At 37.6% G+C, this 16,168-nt stretch overlaps 1 protein-coding gene across 1 annotated transcript in view; it reads right to left on the reverse strand.

Annotated features, from left to right (window-relative positions):
- Nucleotides 1-16,168, reverse strand: part of EFCAB5 (EF-hand calcium binding domain 5) — an 88,729-nt gene that overhangs the window by 30,376 nt on the left and 42,185 nt on the right. The window contains exons 9-15 of the mRNA XM_045570981.1: nucleotides 14,047-14,146; nucleotides 11,449-12,537; nucleotides 8,287-8,364; nucleotides 8,099-8,188; nucleotides 6,044-6,255; nucleotides 4,755-4,911; nucleotides 283-572 (exon numbers count right to left, since the gene is read on the reverse strand). Of these exons, the coding sequence (XP_045426937.1) occupies nucleotides 283-572; nucleotides 4,755-4,911; nucleotides 6,044-6,255; nucleotides 8,099-8,188; nucleotides 8,287-8,364; nucleotides 11,449-12,537; nucleotides 14,047-14,146 (2,016 nt within the window). The remainder of the gene's footprint in view (nucleotides 1-282; nucleotides 573-4,754; nucleotides 4,912-6,043; nucleotides 6,256-8,098; nucleotides 8,189-8,286; nucleotides 8,365-11,448; nucleotides 12,538-14,046; nucleotides 14,147-16,168) is intronic.

Genomic DNA, 16,168 nt, shown 5'->3' on the forward strand with positions numbered 1-16,168 from the left:
TTTGAGTCTCAGCACAAATGAAATTAGAAATCCTAAGACATAATTCTGTCTTTTGTACGTTTCTTCTCTGAATCTGCCTTGCCAACCTGCAGTCATCCCAATTGCATCTTCCCTAGGCTTTAGGTCATTGTAATGTATTAAAAAGAGAGAGAGGAAGAAAAAAAATCTATCGCAATACCCAGGAAATTTTAAGAGAATTTAGTGTGCTCCTACTTTACATCCATTGAATATCACCTACTGTGAGGAAGTTTTTCTTTGCATGTGTCATTTTAGAAAACATACCTGTGTGAGGGCCCTAAAGGTCGCAGTATACACGGGCTCCAAAGATACTCCACTTGTTTCTGCAGCATGTTGGATATGGTGCAGCCACTTCCGTCTCGCACCGTTCCTCAGAACCTCAAAATGGCTTCTTTCTAAGCTGGTCATCAGAAACTCCACAAGGCTTTCCAGAACTTGATCTTCATTGCCCCTGAGTTCAGATACAACCAATTCTATGTATTTCTGAAACTGTTTTGAAGACAACCTCACTTCCTGACCAGGGTGTGGCTTTGGAAATTCGATGTGTAATTTAGCTGAAAGATATAAACAAAAAAACCAAGGACTAACCAAAAGCTCATTTACCTGTGGAAGAAATTTTCATTCTCCTCTTACAGCAAACTTAAGTCTCTTGACAACTGTCACCCCTCTCCCCAACGGAAAATCAGGTATATTAAAGGCAAGCCAACACAACATGTTACAGTGAATTCCTATGATAAACTCAAGATGAGCTCTATGTCATCTTTCCTGTTTTTTATTTATTTAATTCTACCACCTAGTCAGGCAAAATTCCAGGGTCAACTTTCATTCCACCCTACATTTTACCATCCATTTCCAATAGACTACTTAACTCTCTCCTGTTAGTCATTGACAATGTATCTTCCTCACCTTTCCTGCTTCCATAATACTAAACCAGTATTAATCACTTTACAAGTGGATTATCAATGGTAAGGCTCAATACATATTTATGAAATTAAATTAAAACACAACTTGAATTATGCAATTTATTGGTTCAAGATATATTTGGATCCAGTCCATTTTCTAAGAATATTTTCCCATAATACTGTATAGGAATTATTTATTTCAATATCCCCATTCTATTCATGATCCTCGACTTGCCTAGCACGCTTCTGCACCCACTTCTATCTTTTGTGGGTTTTTTTTTTTAGCATACAATCACAATCTACCACCTAACCTAAACATTACCAATAACTTACATCTTCTTTTATGCCCTTGCCATTGTTTCACTCCCTGCCTATCCACATCACTGCACCAGTATTCTGAGATTTCTCTTTCACTTTATCTTTTCCTTCCTTTTCTTTTCCCAATAGTGTTATTGAGTTAAATGCCCTACTTAAATAGCAACGAACACTGAATGGCCAGATTACTATGATCTCTGAACACATAATAATCTGGCCACTCAGTGTATATCCTATATAATAAAAGGCTAATATGCAAATTGTCCCCTTGACCAGGAGTTCAACTAGCAGGCAGGCCGGCCAACCACCCATGTCCCCTCTCCTTGGCCAGGCTGGCCAGACCCATTCATGAATTCATGCACTGGGCCTCTAATATATATACACACACTGAGTGGCCAGATTATTATGTGTTGAGAGATCATAATAATCTGGCCACTCAGTGTATATAATGAAGCAAATTTTATCATTTAAGAATACATCCAACAAATGTCAATACCTATTCCATGGGAAGTAATGGGAAGAAGATAAATTTTTTATCTTAAATTCTACAGTGTAGACAGGTCACATGTTCTATAGATTTTTATATATTATATTTCTGCTCAAAAGATTAGGCTATATTAGATGGGAATAAAAATGGAAAATTACAGTGTAAAAGTTTCAAGTTGCCCTTTTCATATAGAAAACTTCCATTTTGAGGACACCAGCAGAAACATTTCTAGGAATTTCTAATTCTGTAACATTATCCTATTTAAACCCCAGTTTTTAATCTTGGACACAGAAATGCATAAGAAGGGCAGAGAAAAAACAACAAAGAAACAAAAAAGATCTGTCTAAAGGTTTTCCAATCTGTTATTAGCTAATGTTTGAATTTAAATTTTTTTCCTTTTTTAAGACACAAAATCTGCCTTTCAACTTCCATATGACCATCAGTTCAGCAGTTATCTCCACAGGCCTGGTGGCTACCAAGATGTGTTTTTGTATGAATCTACCCTTGGAGAGAATAATTTGTTCTTCCTGCTTACAGACATTTTCTTCTGGCAGCAGATTCTGCCTCCTCATTACTTTCTTCATTTTTATTTGCTGGGCTTAACCCATTTCATTTTATGCTTTCTACCTATCCCTACTGCTGTCCTTCAATCATATATATTGGAACATCCTTTTAACATTATCTATCTTCATGTTCCTTAAATTCCAGAATTCATTGTGTCTAACTGCTTCATTTTACGAATGAGGACACCTGGATCTACAGAAATTCAATAATTTGCCTTTGCTCACATGACCATTTAGTGAAAGATCCAGTATTGGAATTTAGCACTCCTGACCATGTGTAATGTTCTTTCCTCTATAGAACATGGCTCTGTGTTATGAAATTTTCCCATATTATAAAACCACCTCATTGCACCTTTTAAAACTTCATTAAGTAAATCTTTTTTGGATGCAGTTTAAGAAAGTAGTGTCGTGTAATGTAAAGTTTGCAAAAGACATAGTTAATTAAAAACACATGACAATGGATAAACCTAGGGCAGAAGAATGTTAATCCTAATCATTCCTTCTGCTGTGCACTGTATACTTTAAGAGTTAGAAATCTGGTATGCCAAAGTCACTAGACAAGACCCTTAAACCCAGGGAAGAGTATAACCATTTCTACTAGGATCTAATCAAATGAAGGGTGGAAGTATACTGGAATAAGAATTTTAGTAGCTTTTGATTGGGAAGAATTTATCAGAAGAGAAAAATATAGTATAGGAGAGGAAAGTCATTTAGAAGAATAAGTTGAGTTTGTAAATTCAGGAGAAACTTGCAAGCCAGCCAGATTTGTGAAGCGAATCAGACTTTGTCAAGGCAGAGAGATAAGACAAGAAGAGAAAATAAGCAGAACTGTGGAATGGTTTGGATTCTTTTAACCCCAAGACTGAGTGTACTCAGGTACCCAGAAGGAATCTAACCATTAGAGGTAAGGTCTTGGGCAAAAGACTCTACAGTATATTCCACTCCTGATTGCTCTGACACTTCTTACATTCTCACCAGCAAGGCACAAATGTTCCAATCTTCCACATCCTTTCTAACAATTGTTATTTCCAATTAAAATTTAATTATTTCCACTTTAAATGCCATACTATGCAAGAAACAAAAGCAAAAATAACTGAGACAACATCAAACTAAAAAGCTTCTGTACAGCAAAAGAAACAATAAAATGAAAAGACAACCTATAGAATAGGAGAAAATACTTTTAAATCATATATCTAATAAGGGGTTAATATAAAAAAATAAGGAATTTATACAACTCAATAGCAAAAAATAATATGATTAAATATGGGCCAAAGAACAAAATAAACATTTTTCCAAAGACATGAAAATGACCAAATGGTGATAAAAAGATATTCCATATTACTAATAATCAGGAAAATGCAAATCAAAACCACAATGAAAATCACCTCACATCTGTTCAAACAGCCATCATATAAAAGACAAGTTTTGGTAAAGTTATGGAGGAAAGGAAACCCTTTTGCACGGTTGATGATAATGTAAATTGGTATAGTCACTGTGGAAAACAGATGGAGGTGCCTAAAAAAACTAAAAATATGATCCAGTATTCCACTTTCGGGCATATATCCAAAATCACTATCTCAAATATTTGTACTTCCATGTTAACTACATAATTATTCACAATAGTCAAGACATGGAAACAGATGAATGGATAAAGAAAATGTGGCATGTACAGTGAAATATTATTCAGCCATGTTACTATTTGCAACAACATGGATGGATTGTGAAGGCATTATATAATATTAAGTGAAATAAGTCAGACAGAGAAAGACAAATACTGTACTGTCTCACTTATATGTGAAATTGAAAAAAGGCAAACTCATAAAAACAGACTGTATAATGGTGGTTGCCAGGAGCTGGGGGTAGGGAAAATGGAGAGATGTTGGTCAAAGGATACAAAATCTTATATGATAAAAGGCTAATATGCAAATTGTCTCCTCGGGAGTTTGACCGACTGGGAGTTTGACCACTTGCTGTGATGTGTGCCAGGGGTGGCATGAAAAATCAGTCCAAATAATTTAAAATTATTTCCATTTTAAATGCTATTTAAGTATTTAAATGTGCCAGGGGGTGGCACAAAACAAAGTAAGGCCCTGGCCAGCAGCTGGGTATCTACTAGGCAGCATAGTGACTATAGTTATCAATACTGTGTTAAACACTTGAAAGTTTCATTCTCACAACGAAAAAGATAGTAATTATGGGAGGTGATGGAGGTGTTAACTAATACTACTATGGGAATAATTTCACAATATATAAGTGTATCAAACCAACATGTTGTACATCTTAAATTTATACAGTGTTATAAGTCAGTTATATCATAATAAAGCTGAGCAATTTGTCGCCATACTAGCAAGTGTGAAGGTGGTATCTCATGGTTTTAGAACAACCAATGTTTAACTGTATATATGTCATACTACCAGGAAACTGGAAGCCAAGTTGTTAACTTAAATAAGAAAATTATTATACTTTTACCTGTCTTCATAGCTTCTTTTTCCATTCCTTCCTTGTATGTATACAAGAGTTCATCAACTTCATTCAAATCTAAGAAGCCTGAGCCATCACTGTCCCATAACTGAAAGAGGGCATCTAGGAGAAGTTCCCGTCGAAATTGGAAAGAGTTTTGTATAGCCTAGGATACAAGCAAGATAACAAAGCACAGAAGACTTGCTGTTTGTTCTACTAGCTGGCATCCTATGTTTATTCCCAAAAAAAGTGCAGCATTTTTTATAAAAACAGTTTTACTTGGGACTCAGCATGATATTAGTGGGAAAGGGAATCATCTAATTTCAATCCTCTAAGTACCATTTCTCTGTTTCTGCATTGGATTAAAACACATTAATTTAGAAAGAAGACTACACTCCTTAAGAATCTTTAATGCATTTCTTTCCACTCCTTCACTGCTTGTTCAGGAATATGATGAACACATGGGGTGCTTTTCCTGGCTTCTCATTGGGATTTGTTTTGTAGTGAAGGGGGATGAATGGCAGTGTTCAAACAATAAAAAGTTACTGTTAAATTTTTTTAACATTGACCTAACTTGGCATTAATTACCTTTTATACTTTTTACTAGATTAATTATATCAATTCATCAGTAATTTAATTAATATCTAGATATATTTAATTGCTGAAACAAAGTGAATATATACCTTTTGGTTAAATGGGGGAACTGCTGTTGAGGAGGCAAAAGGGATATCACCTTTAGAATTAAGTTGAGAAGATTCATAAGGCTGCTGAGATTACTGAATATGCCTGGTAAATCTAATTTACATATTTCATATATGAGCACATAAATTGTTTGTATCAGCTAATGTATGTGCATTTACCTACACCTAAATAGTAAGTTCTTACAAAATATGTACTACCTGATGCAATGCACATGATATATTCAAGCCATAATTGAACCCTATGTATGTGCATTTGTAAATGAACTCCCACAGATACACACACATGAGATATCTTTATTCATACACATATTTGCTCCATAGAATCTGCTATTCAAACTTCAGTGATAAAAAAAAAAAAGCTGTCCAGTAAACCATCTCCTGCCATCATCAATCATGATATTATTAGGGGAATGAGTTCTCTGGAGTATGAACTCATTTTATTTGGCAATAAAATAAAATATTCAGTGGCCACGCTCATTGAAATAGTGATACGTTTAGTTGTAAATTTTTAAAGAAGAGCCACACTAGAAACTACTGAGGTTGACAAATTTAATAATAGTGACCTCACTTGTTTCAATGATAAACAATATTACTCACCTCTTCCAAGTCACTAATTTTCTCTTCTTTTGTTTCAGCATAGCCCCACTTGAAAAAAGAGGTGAGGGTCTCACTGGTACTCAAAGGGACATCTTCACCAACAAATGTCTCCAGGAGTTGCACAAACTGGAGCAGATTAAGGGAAACTCCATTGAAGGCACTCCTTCCTTTCACTTTGTAAGACTGAATATTCCTGATAATTGAATGTAGGTCTATAAAGCAGGAAACATACAGTAAAATGGACCATTTTCTCAAAGATTAAAAAATACACGAGTATTTATTATAATGGACAGTAGCTATTATTTTCCTGTCAGAAATCCGAGCCTCCTTTATGAGTTCAGCATCATTTCTTTTTTATTTGACAAAACATCTCTTACCCATTATCTGTTTAGGTAAGTCAAGTAGTACTTAACCTCCCCCATCCATGCCCCAAAGATTGCCATGTGACATAGGTCTGGCCAATGATCTATTTATAACAGCAATGTAATACACTATAGACCAATGAGAATTTGAACCCAGAACTTTTGGGGAAACAATTGGGGGAAGAACCCCTCCTTTTGTACTCTTGATTCCTGAACTGATAGGCTATAAGCTTAGAAATACCCTCATGGGCATCTTTCTCACAGTATGGAAAAAAACAACCTAAAACGGAAAGTGGCACACAGAACAGGGCTGAGGGGCAGAAAGACAGTGCCCTGCTGTTGTTGTTGGGGCCTTGGATTTAATTGTGCCTGAAGCCAGCTGCAACCTGGACTTGCCAGTTAAATAAGTCTGTAAATACCACCATTACAACCCCTTCCCCAATGAGTCTTTACTATATTTATCACGAAGCTCAATGTTCTAACATGAGGCATGTTTCATAAAATTCAACCCAGTGACTTACGTTTGATTTATTCATTGAGTTAATCATTCCTGCCCTTGTGATTTCTATAAGAGATTTGACATAGCTTAAAAATACTCATGCAGTTTATTTTCCAAATAGTAGAGCAAAATGGAAATATAGAAGACAAGAAGAAGAACATGAACTAGCAGGCTATAAGAGCTTGACTGATGCTATACATTTTCACCAAAATATTTTGAGGATAAGAAGTTTATTACTTGACCCAGACTTAAAATTTTTAAAATTGCAGATAGGAATAAAATAATCTTTCAGCTTCTAGGGGCTGTCTTAAGTTCCCATAGTTGTTGTTTTCATGAATACAGACAATAGGTTGGTGAAGGTCTAGGGTGTGGTGGGGAGTAAAGGGGGCATCTGTAATGCTGTCAACAATAAAGATAAAAAAAAGAAAGAAAATAATGCTGATCTAATTAAAGGTAAAAGTGATAAAATAGCATGAAATATTAGTACTTGTAGGAACATTCACTGTTAAGTAAAAGCTACTCTTTGCTCTCTCTGTTGAGTAGATCTTTCTTTATATGTAGATCTTCAAAAACAATCTATAGTCTCACCTGTTTCACATGTTTGGATATGAAACTAACAGGGAGAGTAATAGCTGAAATTATTTCTATTGAGTAGTAATATCTAATATCTTATTCCTTTTGTATATCTGGATCATAGCTTAAAAACAGCTGTTGGGCCATTTAATTATTTTAAAATCTGTATACTAATGGATATGTTTTTAAGCAAAGGAACATTCATCAATAGCACATGCCTACTACCACTAAAACATTCATCTTATAAATATATATTTTTAAAAATATATATTTTTATTGGTTTCAGAAAAGAAGGAAGGAGAGATAGAAATATCAATGATGAGAGAGAATTATTGATCCTATATGCCCCACACTGAAAATCAACCCCGTAACCCAGGATATGCCCTGATCAGGAACGAACTGTGACCTCCTGGTTCATAGATCGACACTCAACCACTGAGCAACACCAGCTGGACCATCTTGTACATGTTTAGATCCATCAGCTCAGGGACAAAATAATACAAGGTTCACTCTGGTATTGTGTCTTGTCTAAGTCCAGTCTTTATCATGGGGTACCACAATAAGTTAAATTCATCAATCAGACTGGGATCTATTCTTTCTAATTTTGTTGTTAATATGTACCTGTGAATCTGTAGTTATCATAGATTAAGTTTGCCTGTTCCTCATCTTCGAATTTTACATACGTCTTCAAGTCACAAGTCAAAAGTTCACCTATAAAATACACATTCCACATAACATAGGCAATTTAACTTCACTGTCACAATGTTTTTGTTCTACAGTATAAATGAAAGGAGGATTGAGTGAGTTACCTGGCCATGACTTTCCTTCTATTTTTTGGGACTTGGGTTCACAGGCTTTGTCTTTTTTAACTTTCTTCTTTGCAGTTTCTAAAAGGTATAAAAGAAAATGCCTATGAGTTGGACATTACATATTCTTAAGTTAATGAATAAGAGAAATGCCTTGCATATAGACCACCAAAAACTTTCTTTCAGGTACTTTCCCATATATGGTGTGTCATAATCAACCACATGATATAACTTAATAACTCCAGTTGTTGAGAGCAGCTCTTTGACAAAAGCTATTTGTTGTACCCCAATTTGGCCACACAAAATGAGGCCTACATTTCCTAGCCTCCCTGACTATCTTACCTAATAAAAGAGAAACATGTCAATTAACCATCACTCCACTATGCCCACAGCCAAGCAGAGGGAGTATGCAAATTAACCCAACAAATATGGAGGTTAATTTGCATATTCAGGTACTGAGCGTAGTGAAGCTTGCTATGAAGGGAAATGGGGGGTTGGAGGGAGCTACTGGAGTGGTGCTCCAGACAGAAGCGAGAACTTGCCAGCTCCAGGCACCCTGGGGGTGAGAAGGTGCCTGCTCCGGGGCAGCCAGGGAGCAAGGACTTGCCAGTTCCCAGGTGGCTGGGAGTGAAGCCAGGGGAATGAAGGCCTTTTCTTGCATGAATATCGTGCAATGGGCCTCTAGTATCCTTATATACTGACCAATGATCCCTGCAGGGAAATGATGTGATGCTTATCCATTTTCCTTTCTCCTCACCTGCTGGTCAGAATGTAGACATGGCAGTGAACCATCTTGGTCCATGTGGTTGGAGGAGATACCAGATAGAAGGAGCTGAGCCATTGCTGATTTCATGGGACTGAGCTTTCATAGAACTTTTGACTTTTATATGAGAAAGAAAGACACTCCTTTCTTATTTAGAAACTATTATTTTTATTTTTCAGACACTGTCATTTTGGAACACTGTTACACATAGCCAAAATTAAGACCTCACTAACATAACATCTGGTTGAATAGTAGCCTCACTACTCTTTTAATGCTACATCCTTATGTAAGGAGAGCCAGAAATTAGTAACTCTGTTTTATGGAGAAATAAACATAATGCTAAAAAAATTTCAAATCAGTTGATGATAGTGTAGAATCTAAAACACAGGTTACCTATTTTCTACAAATTTTCTTTGGGATGTAGAATTAAAGATCAGAATTTAAAAAATATATATGCCTAACTGAGATCTTCAGTGGTATTAAGGTTGGCTCTTTAAAAGGTTAGAATTTTTTATAGGAAAAGGTCATAAATTGGCAATTCAGAGGAAAAAAGTCTTCTGCAGAATAAAATTTGAATTGCAGGGTGCTCTCTGTCTTAAATACAGCTTTCAGAAACTTTTCTAGAAATATATATATACACAGTAATAAAATATAAATATGCTAATTAACCATACTGCGATGCCCACCAGCCAATCAGGAGTGAGTATTCAAATTAACCCAAACAAAGATGGTAGGTTAATTTGCATACACAGGTGCAGAACAGCAGGGGGCAGGGTGGCCACTTGCACATGCTGGCACCAAGCAGCCTGTGTCCCAAGTACAGATGTCCTTGGGAGCCAGGCTGCTCTGAGCCTGTAGGTCCACGTGGGGATCCTGGAACAACCCTCCTGCCACTCTGGGCCTATGCACACAGGCGTGGAGCAGCTGGGGGGTGAGGAGGGAGGGTGGGGCGGGAACATCCTTGGGACCAGGCACTCTGAGCCGGCACATGCGCAAGTGGCCTGGGGGAGGGCGGGAACATCCCCCACAGCGAGTGAACTGACAGCAGGGCCCTGCTTGCTCCTGGCCATGGCAGCAAGGGGCAAGCAGTCCCCTGCAGGGCCTCCCCAGAGAGCAGACAACAGGGACCTGCTTGCCCCTGCGGCAGAGAGCCAGAGAGCAGATATCAGGGCCCTGCTTACCCCTGGCCTTGGTGGCTAAGGGCAAGCAGACCCCCACAGAGAGAAGACACCAGGGCCAGGGTGGCGTAAAGCAGGCAGGTCCACAAAGAGCAGAGAACCACAAGGAGCAGGCCTAAGCCGTCAGTAGGACATTCCCTGAGGGCTCCCAAATTGGAGAGGGGGCAGGTTGGGATGAGGGACTCCCCTAGTCTTATTTATAACTGAAAAATCAAGATCCATTTCATAGGTGAAATAAAAGAAATTTTTAAAAGTTGTTTCTAATATTAGACCCCACATTTAAAACAAAAGGGCTTCTACTGCATTTTCAGAGGTCCAACACAAATTTCTATAAGCAACATTACCAGATTTCTTCCTTACAAATGGGTTTTTAGTGTAAAAAAAAAAAAAAAAAAGAATTCTAGGTAGCCCTAGCCAGTTTGGGTCAGTGGATAGAGCAGACTGAAGGTTCCAGGTTTGATTCCAATCTAAGATACAGACACATACCTCATTGCAGGCTTGATTTCCAGCCCTTGTCAGGGCACATGCAGGAGGCAATCAATCAAGGTGTCTCTCTCACATCCATGTTCCTCTCTCTGTCTCTGCCACCCCACATCCACTCTCTCTCTAAAAAAAACACCCACTGCTAGGACCGGTTTGGCTCAATGGATGGAGCGTCGGCTTGGGGACTGAAGGGTCCCGGGTTTGATTCCGGTCAAGGGCATGTACCTTGGTTGCGGGCATATCCCCAGTGGGGGGTGTGCAGGAGGCAGCTGATCAATGACTCTCTCTCATTGATATTTCTAGCTCTCTATCTCTCTCCCTTCCTCTCTGTACAAAAATCAATAAAATATATTAAAAAAAAAAAAACACCCACAAAAATTCTAAGTAAATGGATAATAGAGTCTTATTTTTATTTATTTATGTATTTATTTATTTTTTATTTTTTATTCTTTATTGATTAAGGTGTTACATATGAGTCTGATAATAGAGTCTTTGTGGTTTGCATTTAATTAATTGGTCAAGGTCTAGTCTCATGCTGAGTAGCAAAATATGTCTAAGATCTGCATGATCTGATATATCAGAAAAGATCCTAATTGAAATGGGTATTTTCTGAAGACTTTAAAAACCATTCCACAGCCTGCCCAGTGTAGCTCAGTGATTGAGCATCGACTTATGAACCAGGAATCATAGTTCTATCCCAGTAACCTCCCTATATGTTTTTACTTTCTTTTGAGATATTACCTTCCCTTGCTGGTGAGGTTGAGGCTATGCCCTGTTCTTCTGGAATTGTCTCTCTGGGTGATTCTAGTTCTTCATCTGACACTTTATGTGATTCTAGTAATGACATTCTGTGTGATCCTCTGCGTGACCCTTCTGGTGTTAGTAAATCTCTGGAAGGTGCTTCTTCTGCAATTGACCCTTTTTGTGATCTTTGTTCTGCTACTGAATCTATGTGTGATTCTTGTGGTTCATCTATTACTGACGTTCTGCGTGATCCTTTGCGTGATCCTCTTCGTGTTACTGACTCTTCAAGATATTCGTCTTCTTCAGTTGACCCTCTTTGTGGTCCTTGTTCTCCTACTGACTCTCTGGGTGATTCTTGTGTGTCAGCGGGCCATCTATTTGGTTCTTCTGTTACTGACATTCTGTGTGATCCTCTTGGTGACTCTCTAGGAGTTCCTTCTTCTGCAATTGACCCTCTGGGTACTCCTTCTTCTGCAATTGACCCTCTGGGTACTCCTTCTTCTGCAATTGACCCTCTGGGTACTCCTTGTTCTGTTTCTAACTCTCTGTTTGATCCTTCTATTACTGACTCTCTGTGTGAGTCTTCTTCTGCAGTTGACTCTCTTTTTACCCCTTGTTCTGTTACTGGCTCTCTGCTTGATTCTTCTTTTGACCCTTTCAGTGGTTCGTCTACTGCTGACATTCTGCGTGACCCTGTGCGTGATCCTCCAGGTGAACTTGTTTGTGGTTCGTCTACTGCTGACATTCTGCGTGACCCTCTGCGTGATCCTGGCCGCGCTGTTGCCCCTTTTTGCTGTCCTTGTGCTGTTGAGTCTGAGTCCATTTCACTTAAAATTTTGTTTGGGTCTTGTCCCGGACTTTTTCTTCTCTGCTGTTCTGGTAGTCTCAGAAATTGTGTTGATTTTCTACGTTTATCATGTTTTTGTAGATCTGGTTTTTTAAGCAATGTAGTTTGTTTGTTTTTTTCAGACAGTGATGTAGTAACCTCTAAGAACACATTGTCAAAGTCTTCATAAATGTGTTTCTGATTATCCATGTCTCCCCACAACTCGGGCAACTCTATCTCTTCAAATTCAATGAGTGGCCCTAATGCAAAAGAACAAAGCATTTACCTAAACAATTGCTCTTATAATACAGAATCAGAACTAGTAAGTTAATGCAAAAAAAAAAAAAAAAGCATTGAGCACAGTGATTATAATATATGTCTATTACTTTAAATAAGTACCAGTTACCTTTCTCTGCAATACAATAAAAACCAAAAAGGTATCCAATTGAACATAAAAGATGCTCATTACTGTAAAATAGAAAGTATCCCTTCTTAAAAGCTGTGGTTTTGAAAATTAATAGTTGGAGAGTTGCTTAAACTGCCAAGACAAATACAACCTATTCTCTACTTTTAGTACTCTACAATGAGGTTGGCATGGAATGAGTACGGGGACATATGTCTTCCACCTCAAATACCTTTTCAGTATCTGCAATATCAAGATGAAAGCATGTCTCTACCCATGACAATTTTTCACTGGGTTATTTTTTCCAATATTCATTTTCTCTCCTTCTCTACCTTTCTTTCTTCTTTCCTCAGTTCTTTTCCACAACAACTTATGTGGACACTTGACTCAGAATTCTAGGGAAAGATTGAATAGCATTCACCAGAATCCAACTGTTAAAAAAAGAATACCACCACCAAAACAACACTGGTGACCTGGGCTACAAAAAGTGTGACCATGCCAAAGATTGCCTTTCCCTTCTGAAACATTTAGTATTTAGGCTATAAAATTGTGACTCCCATGGGTTTAGGGAATACTTTGTGTACATCATCCACAGGTTTTTAAGTATCCAAGTGATAAGTTATCACACAGAAATAATATACTGACATTTTTTGGAAAACCCATCCATTCAATAACTTTCTCTTTAAGAAATAAAAATAGCCAAAACCGGTTTGGCTCAGTGGATAGAGCGTCGGTCTGCGGACTGAAAGGTCCCAGCTTTGATTCCCGTCAAGGGCATGTACCTTGGTTGCGGGCACATCCCCGGTAGGGGGTATGTAGGAGGCTGATGGTCGATGATTCTCTCTCATCTACATTTCTAGCTCTCTATCCCTCTCCGTTCCTCTCTGTGGAAAATCAATAAAACAAAATAAAAAGAAAGAAATAAAAATAAAACCACCAGTCCTATTTGTTTTGGTGGTAATATAAAATTTTCACTGTATTCGTACAATAAAGATGTACAAGTAAAAATGCTTGAGAGAGGGAAACTTTTTTATTAAAAATCTTAGAATTCTAAGTTGGACACTAAAACTGGAATTACCATTACCAACTAAATTTCTGAAACATTCAGATGGTTACTAAAACATTTCTTCATTTGAACAAATTAAAAATTGAGTTCTAGCTTGACAACTTTTAGTATTGCACTGTAGTGAAAAATACATCTAGTTGTAATAAAGAATGAATTTTGTGGGGAATGAGCAGCTAGATATAGCTATCATGATCTAAGAGGGACATGAAGAAATTCCACAGGGATAGAATGGCCTTATATTATCATATTGGTGGACTTAATAATTTCAGTTTGAGCATACTCCCTCTGAGTGGCACTTACATTGTCTCGGGTTTCGGAGTAAATGCTTGAGCATTTTTGGACTTTGGTCATAGAATGTTTCCAGCAAGGCCAGTGTCCTCTGCCGATCCACAAACCCTACCTAAGCAGAAAGCTGATGATTAGGTGTTAGAAGAGATTTGAGATTTTTATGTAGACAGACTATGGCCTATTGGAACATTTATCACTACCATCACTATCATCATCATATAAATAAAATCTGCAGTCAAAATTGGGAAAGCTATACCTGGCCTCTTTCGACTTATACTCTATTTTCCCATTCTGTGACATGTCAAAATGCCTTACACTTAAAGATGCTGAACAAATATTTGTTACTGATGTAATTGTTTAATCCAGTGTACAATGTTCAATTCCCATCTAATCTGATCTAAGCATGACACTTAGGACAATTAACTGCTCCCTACTTGTTCTTTTTTTTAGCATTTTTATTTTGGGAAAAAGTTAATTTTAGAAAAAATAAGAAAATGATAAAACTAACACTTTGTGTTCCCAGCACCCAGAAATGACGATTATTACCATTTTTTCTTTGTGCTTTAAAAATCTATAACTGAGCCTTGGCTGGTGTTGCTCAGTGGTTAAAGCATCGGCCTGCAAACCAAAGGGTTGCAGGTTTGATTCCTGACCCCAGCTGGGGCATATGCGAGAGGCAACAAATCGATGTGTTTCTCTCACATCAATGTTTCTCTCATTCTCTTTCTCTCTCTTTATCTCTCTCTCTCTCAACCTCATTCCCTTTAATTCTCTCTAAAAATCAATAGAAAATATGTCCCTGGGGGTGGGTTAACAAAACAAAACCAACCAACCAATCAAACAAAACATATATATAACTGATATCACAGTATATGTATCCTTTTTAAAATTTTAAAAATATTTTTGTGAAGAGTTAATTTGAGCCAAACTGATGACATGCTAGGAAACAAGATCTCAAATGTTCCCTCCGCTTAAAAAAACAAAAAACTTTTTATAAGCATTTCAGTTATCCTTAAAATTGCTCTTATTTACACAACATTGAGATCTGATTCATGTATGTAAAGAAACATTATCTCATTTCTTTTAACTGTATAGTATTCTATAATGTAAAAAATTCTAATTAAAAGAAATTTTTTTTGATGGGCATTTAGATTATTTCCAGTATTTTGATACCAAAAATAATGTGTACAATAGATGTCCTTATACATATCTCCTGTGTACATGTATAAACATTTCCCTAGGGTAAATAAATAGAAAGGCAATTAATGAATTGTATACTACAATAATTTATTTATGCATTCATTGGCTGATTTCTTATATGTGCCCTGACCAGGGATCAAACCCCTAACCTTGGCATATCAGGACAATGCTCTAACCGGCCAGGGTATCTTCTTGGAGTTACACCCAGAACTCTTACTGCCACCTTCTCTGCACAACCACTCCCCTTACCACAGGTATTTGGGAATCTCATCACCTTTCCTGGAGCCACAGGCGTGGACTGACCTCAGGCCCCTCTCCCTAGACCCTTCCGCAGCACTTTAGCGCTTTAGTGTCATGTTGGATTCAGTTCTTCTCTATGAAGCTTCGGTCTCTGAGCTAAACCCAGGAAAAAAAGCATAAGCCCTGCCGTTCTTAAATTTCTCCACAACCTACTTAGAATTTCTAAGAGTATATTACCTTCAGCCCTGATTGGGGCTCGAAGGTGGGGGATCAGGTACTAACTCTGACTTAGAGACCCAGACAACCTCTCACCCCTAATCACATCCCCTCTACTACCTCTTCCTTCCATCAGCTGGTCAGTTTCCCAGTGATAGAAAAAGTGCTTTAATGTCTTATTTTGCATTCTTCCTTATTCAATGACTCTTTTTTTTTTTTTTTTTTTTTTTTAAATCAATCTTTATTGTTCATATTATTACACAGGTTCCTCGTTTCTTCCCCCCTCCACCAGGTTCCCACCCCACCCTCTGCCCCCTCATCCTCATCCATTGGTGCACAGTTTATGTTCAGTCTCTTCCTCCCTCCCTTTCCCCGATAGTAAATCCCTTTTCAGATAGCAAATCTGTTACTTAGCATTTTCTCATATCAATAATACCTCCACATGCCCAATGATACACTTCACACAAAAGACATTTCC

The sequence above is a fragment of the Pipistrellus kuhlii genome, unplaced genomic scaffold (assembly GCF_014108245.1).
Source record: "Pipistrellus kuhlii isolate mPipKuh1 unplaced genomic scaffold, mPipKuh1.p scaffold_m20_p_39, whole genome shotgun sequence".
NCBI classification, from domain to species: domain Eukaryota; kingdom Metazoa; phylum Chordata; class Mammalia; order Chiroptera; family Vespertilionidae; genus Pipistrellus; species Pipistrellus kuhlii.